This window comes from Sardina pilchardus, chromosome 8 (genome assembly GCF_963854185.1).
Source record: "Sardina pilchardus chromosome 8, fSarPil1.1, whole genome shotgun sequence".
NCBI classification, from domain to species: Eukaryota; Metazoa; Chordata; class Actinopteri; order Clupeiformes; family Clupeidae; genus Sardina; species Sardina pilchardus.
Window position 1 is genome coordinate 3,736,917 of NC_085001.1, and position 7,500 is coordinate 3,744,416.

The following is a 7,500-nucleotide window of genomic DNA, read 5'->3' on the forward strand; positions in this document are numbered from 1 at the left end:
CACACACACACACACACACACACACACACCCCAACACACACACACACACACACACACACACACACACACACACACACACACAGAGTCAATTAGTAAGACCAAACACGTGTGTGTGGCTCGTTATTGTGAATGTGTCACATGAGCATGTGAGCGTACCGAGGGGGTCTCGGAGTTGGATGAGGGGCGCAGGGCCGCTGAGCGACACGGTGACCTCTTTGAGGCTGGGGTCAAAGGGCAACTCCCACGTGTTCTCCTCCGCATGCTCGTGGTCCGACGAGAGCAGGTGCACCTTCATCGACTGCACCGTCTCCTCCACCCATTTCAGCACCTATGGAGAGAGAGAGGGAGGGGGAGAGAGGGAGAGAGAGAGAGAGAGACGGGGAGAGAGGGAGAGAGAGAGGGGGGGGATAGAGAGAGAGAGGGAGAGAGGGAGAGAGAGAGGGAGGGGGAGAGAGGGAGAGAGGGAGAGAGGGGGGGATAGAGAGAGAGAGGGAGAGAGGGAGAGAGAGAGAGAGAGAGACGGGGAGAGAGGGAGAGAGAAGGGGGTAGAGAGAGAGAGGGAGAGAGGGAGAGTGATTAGCAGAGTAAATGTGTGGAGAAGAGGATGAGGAAGATGAAAGTGAAGAAGTAGAGGACAGAGAGATAGAGACAGAGGAAGAGCGAGAAAGAGAGAAGAGAGAGAGAGATTGACAGGACAGAGGTGTAGAAAGAGGAGAAGTGTATAGGGAGCTGAGAGGAAGTGTTTCTAGTCGCTCACACACACACACGCTCACACACTCACACAAGCACAACACTCACACACACACACACACACACACTCACATCACTCACAACTGTCACAACACTCACACTAACAGAGTGCTCACTCTCACACACCACTTGGATAAAACACAGACAGACATGCTGACAGACTGACAGCTTCATCTCCAGATGTTTTTCCATCTTTCACTCCAGCTGTCCCCCAAACACACACACACACACACACACACACACACGAACACCCGTCGTCAGATAATGCTAGCTGGATTCCCATCTTAAGGATCTATATGAAATATGGGCCATATTTGAATCTTAGCTGCTAATGTTATCTGGCCACTGGCCAGTGACACATTTAAATGCTTCAGATCTGCTATCTCTGATCTGAGATCGTCTTAGCTGCTATCTCTTATACGGAGCTAAATGAGATCGTCTTAGCTGCTATCTCTTATGCGGAGCTAAATGAAATCGTCTTAGCTGCTATCTCTTATGCGGAGCTAAACGAGATCGTCTTAGCTGCTATCTCTTATACGGAGCTAAACGAGAACGTCTTAGCTGCTATCTCTTATACGGAGCTAAACTAGATCGTCTTAGCTGCTATCTCGTATACGGAGCTAAACGAGATCGTCTTAGCTGCTATCTCGTATACGGAGCTAAACGAGATCGTCTTACCTGCTATCTCTTATACGGAGCTAAACGAGATCGTCTTAGCTGCTATCTCTTATACGGAGCTAAATGAAGATCGTCTAAGCTGCTATCTCGTATACGGAGCTAAACTAGATCGTCTTAGCTGCTATCTCATATACGGACGGAGCTACATGTAAATGAGACTGTCGAAGCTGATATCTCTTTTGTAATGTCTCACACAGAAGCAATTGAGATCAGGTCTCTCAGTCTTAGCAGCTATCAGATGGGCAGATGCTGCAGTAGGTCTGGCCCTGACTTGGGGTGGATCCACATTAGACCAGAACTTTACTATTTTATAAAGTAAAGATACTTGGTGGTGTGTATTGTGGTTGGGTGGGGGTGAGGGAGGGGCTAGTGGCCCTGTTGTTGTCTGTTGTCTGTGGTCTGTCTGATGAGCTCTATGCAAGAAGAATTTCCGAAAGGATCAACAAATGTCTATCTATCTATCTATCTATCTATCTATCTATCTATCTATCTATTTATCTATTTATCTATCTATCTATCTATCTATTTATCTATCTATCTATCTATCTATCTATCTATTTATCTATCTATCTATCTATCTATCTATCTATCTATCTATCTATCTATCTATTTATCTGATGTCTGAGTGTGTTTAAGTCCTAACGGTTCTCTGTTAGACAGCTCACACCCACTGGCCCCACGTAGGAGATATCTGATGGACACACACTTCCGTTAGGAACACGACCTCCCTCTCCACACACACTTCCATTTGGTCGGGCAGGCGGCTACGTTGCATTAATGCAAGGACGGAGAGACTGAGACAAAGCTTTTACCCACAGGCAGTGAGACTGCTAAACACAGCACATTTTAAATAATTATTTTTTGTCCCTTAGACAGAAATGATTTTAACCCTATTTTTTAACCCTCTAAAAAGTTTTCAGGAAGTGCCTGTATTACTCGCGAGAAACAAAAAAAAAAGACGCATTTCCTGTTTATAACGCGGAAGTGAAATGCGCGATCGCTATGCACAAATTGAAGCAGAAAAACGGCAAATGTTAAAAAACAAAGTCGTGTGTTATGAAGTCTTGGGTCTGCCATTCACCTACTCTGATTCTGAAGGAGAATATCTGCCTTTTGGAGATTATGATCGGTCGTTCATTGGCAGTGACAGTCAAGATGCGTCTGTGAATGGAGGTGGGTCTTTGCGTGTGTACGTCAATGTTTACCTGCAGCAATGCTGACTAAAGGGTTCAAATAAGCATGGTGTGCTTGGTGCCAGTGATAATCATGATGATAGTGTCTGTAATTGACATGGTACAGACAGCAGGTTTAGTAAAAATAGGGCTCTGAAGAACTACAAAGTCATCCGCGATAGGAACTGATTTGACCAGGCTACTTTATCATATAGTAACATAGGGATTGTGGTAATACTAATAGTTTACTATTGTTGGTTTACATTTGGCTGTGGTCCTGTTTGTTTGTTATGTCGGAGAAATTACAAAAATCAAAGTAAAACTGCTCAAATGTGTTCAACAATCAGTATTTACTGAAATGTGCATAATTTGACGCTATTGCCAATCTGTGACGTCATAATATGCAAATTAGATGAGTAAATTTACTCCCTTTATAAACTTTAGTTCATACTCAATGATTTTCACATTTACAGTAGGACTTTATCTCTGACCACTTTCAAGCCATGGCCTTTTGAATTTTTTATGCAAAAATCCAAAAAAACCCAGGCGGTTAGAGGGTTAAACTTGTATTTATTTATTTATTTTTATACTGCTTTCATTTACTATGTATATTTTCTTTCTTTTACTTCTATGCAGAGCAATGGTCCCTTTTTACATTTCACTACATGTAAAATGTATGTGACAAATAAAAACACTTGAACTTGAACAGCCTCCCTCTCCACACACACTTCCGTTTGGAACACGACCTCCGTCTTCAGGATCGAAAGGTTTAAGTGTCTGGTGTTGGGTCTCTGAAGGGTTTAAGCGTCTGGTGTTGAGTCCAGACTCTTTGGTCTCTGAAGGGGTTTAAGCGTCTGGTGTTGAGTCCAGACTCTTTGGTCTCTGAAGGGGTTTAAGCGTCTAGTGTTGAGTCCAGACTCTTTGGTCTCTGAAGGGGTTTAAGCGTCTGATGGGGGTCCAGTGAGGGGGGGGGGGGGGGGGGGGGGTGTTGAAAGTGACCTCACATGGTTCTGGAACATTCCTCCGCAGGGATTCTAGTCTTATCTATTATATCTACTTCTTCAACAGCACACACTGCCACTCTGTCTGCACACACACACACACACACACACACACACACACACAACCTACCTCTTCAGCAGCCATCACACTGTGTCTCTGTTGTTGGCAAACAACAATGTCTCTTTTCTCTTCAAGCACACACACACACACACACACACACACACACACACATCAGAAACACTCATGCTGATTTTGGCTTCCTTCACACACTCCCACTCTAACATGAAGCAATTACTTCCTCCTAAAGTAACCATGCATGGAAGTGTGTGCGTGTGTGTGCGTGTGTGTGTGTGTGTGTGTGTGTGTGTGTGTGTGTGTGTGTGTGTGTGTGTGTGTGCACTCTTAGCAGGCCTGTGCTGTAGAGTAGACGTTATGGTCTCTCTGTGTTCATAACAAAGTGAACACATTGCTTTATAGGCTCCTCTGAGACACACACTGCCTGAGAACATCTTCATGCATTTAGAAATCAGACACACAAGTGGAACAACCAAAGCCTTTGATAATTTCATTATCCAGACACCACACACACACACACACACACACACAACACACACACACACACACACACACTCAATCCTCTGTGTGTCTGACTGCTATTTCCAGCTGCTTGGTTTTGCGTTCACAACTGAAAACATCTGTAGCGTCTGCCACATGTGTAGCCGGTCCCAGAGGAGGTGCTGCAGTCAGGAATAACCCACATCTGCCTCTCATGACTCACCACTTCACACTAACTCAGTCATCTCTCACTGACTCACCACTTCACACTAACTCAGTCATCTCTCACTGACTCATCCACTTCACACTAACTCAGTCATCTCTCATGACTCATCCACTTCACACTAACTCAGTCATCTCATCCACTTCACACTAACTCAGTCATCTCTCATGACTCACCACTTCACACTAACTCAGTCATCTCTCCCTGACTCACCACTTCACACTAACTCAGTCATCTCTCTCTGACTCACCACTTCACACTAACTCAGTCATCTCTCCCTGACTCACCACTTCACACTAACTCAGTCATCTCTCTCTGACTCACCACTTCACACTAACTCAGTCTGTCATCTCATCCACTTCACACTAACTCAGTCATCTCTCACTGACTCATCCACTTCACACTAACTCAGTCATCTCTCATGACTCATCCACTTCACACTAACTCAGTCATCTCATCCACTTCACACTAACTCAGTCATCTCTCCCTGACTCACCACTTCACACTAACTCAGTCATCTCATCCACTTCACACTAACTCAGTCATCTCTCCCTGACTCACCACTTCACACTAACTCAGTCATCTCTCTCTGACTCACCACTTCACACTAACTCAGTCTGTCATCTCATCCACTTCACACTAACTCAGTCATCTCTCATGACTCATCCACTTCACACTAACTCAGTCATCTCTCTCTGACTCACCACTTCACACTAACTCAGTCTGTCATCTCATCCACTTCACACTAACTCAGTCATCTCTCTCTGACTCATCCACTTCACACTAACTCAGTCATCTCTCATGACTCATCCACTTCACACTAACTCAGTCATCTCTCACTGACTCATCCACTTCACACTAACTCAGTCATCTCTCACTCTTCCTCTCTTCTCTCTCCAGGTCTCTCTCTCTCTTCCTCTCTCCCTCTCTCTCTAGGTCTCTCTCTCTCTTCCTCTCTCCTTCTCTCTCTCTCCTCTCCCTCTCTCTCTCTCACTAATAATCTGCTGGCGCTGACGTTAGAGCGGTGTCGTCATGGTTACCTCAGCGCAGACAGGGTGGCAGGAACCGGCTCATTAGGCTCTAAGTGGGTCCAGATGGGCCTGGTTCTGCACTAGACACCAGGACACCTGACCAGACGTCCCCAGGTGAGGGGCCAGGGGTCAGGGATAAACCGTATCAGTCTTCCTGTCTTCCTGTCTCGGAGTACTCTGGTCAGACTCCAAAGTCCACACACACACACACACACACACACACACACACACACACACACACACACTGAGACAACAAGCCTCCACGCATCGCACGCACACACACAACACACACACACACACACACACACACACACACACACACACACTGAGACAACAAGCCTCCACGCATCGCACGCACGCACACACACAAACACACACACACACACACACACACACACACACACACACAGACAGAGAGACAACAAGCCTCCACGCAAACAGACCCACCATAGTGAAACCACAGACACACACACACACACACACACACACACACACACACACACACACACACACACACACTGTTGTGTTTCCTGTCTCATGGGGACCAGACACCAGGTCCTGGCTGACTGTCATGTGTCTCAGTCCTCTGGGGGGGCAGACAGGCTGAGCCCAAGTGTGGCCCAAGTGTGGCCCTGGCGTGGCCCAGGCCTGCTCAGGCTCGCACCTCGCAGCCGCCGAGGAACAGCAGCTCTCCATGCTGAGCCACTACGTGTTGAGATGAAAACATCAACACCAGCCATACCATACCCAGTCCAGTCGGGTCAACACCAGCCATACCATACCCAGTCCAGTCGGGTCAACACCAGCCATACCATACCCAGTCCAGTCGCTTCAACACCAGCCATACCATACCCAGTCCAGTCGCTTCAACACCAGCCATACCATACCCAGTCCAGTCGGGTCAACACCAGCCATACCATACCCAGTCCAGTCGGGTCAACACCAGCCATACCATACCCAGTCCAGTCGCTTCAACACCAGCCATACCATACCCAGTCCAGTCGCTTCAACACCAGCCATACCATACCCAGTCCAGTCGGGTCAACACCAGCCATACCATACCCAGTCCAGTCGCTTCAACACCAGTCATATACCATACCCAGTCCAGTCGCTTCAACACCAGTCATACCATACCCAGTCCAGTCGGGTCAACACCAGCCATACCATACCCAGTCCAGTCGCTTCAACACCAGTCATATACCATACCCAGTCCAGTCGCTTCAACACCAGTCATATACCATACCCAGTCCAGTCGCTTCAACACCAGTCATATACCATACCCAGTCCAGTCGGTTCAACACCAGCGATACCATACCCAGTCCAGTCGCTTCAACACCAGTCATATACCATACCCAGTCCAGTCGCTTCAACACCAGCCATACCATACCCAGTCTAGTCGGTTCACGCAAATAAAAATGCCCTTGTAGGTGACAAGATAACGTGCTTTGCCCTTTCATAGGCAGAGTAGCAAGAGGCCACAGTCAAAAGAGAACTCTCTAACAGCTGACTACACCAAGAGGAGAACACTAACATTCCGACACGAAGAGATAATGAGTGATTCAGCAACAAGAGAGACCATGGAATGTTCAGGAAATACTGAACTATGTTACTTCTTGTGATTACAGGCAAAAGTAGCTGTTGGTGACAAGAAATATTGAGCGACAAAGTTAAACTAATCAGATCTTTTGAGGCAACAACCAATGGGAGGCCAGTGAATCGCCGTATGGGGAAGCTAACCCATATCGTGTATGGCGGATGGGAATCGCTGAGCCAAAGGAGAGTGTAGTTGAGGCAATACTGCCCCAGCGGTGTGTGTGTGTGTGTGTGTGTGTGTGTGTGTCGGGTTACGTTGTTTGCTCCGGGCCGGTGCGTTTACACGCTGGCACGTCTCCATCGCACGCTTGGCGGAGAGAGCGGCACACGCGGGGGCATGCTGAGGACAACCGCTGGAGCGCCACCCGCCCTCCGCACCCTACGCCTGCAGGCCTGTGTGTGTGTGTGTGTGTCTATGTGTGCGTGCGTGTGTGTGTGTGTGTTCTCCGTGGCGTACGCTGCATGGGGCCCGGAGCCCTGCAGGCCACCTCATCTT

General features: G+C 47.5%; 1 protein-coding gene across 1 annotated transcript in view; it reads right to left on the reverse strand.

The window, feature by feature from the left end:
* The window catches only part of hmcn2 (hemicentin 2), a 126,489-nt gene that overhangs the window by 104,230 nt on the left and 14,759 nt on the right, over nt 1-7,500 (reverse strand). Inside the window, exon 5 of the mRNA XM_062543821.1 lies at nt 157-328. Coding sequence (XP_062399805.1) covers nt 157-328 — 172 coding nt within the window. The remainder of the gene's footprint in view (nt 1-156; nt 329-7,500) is intronic.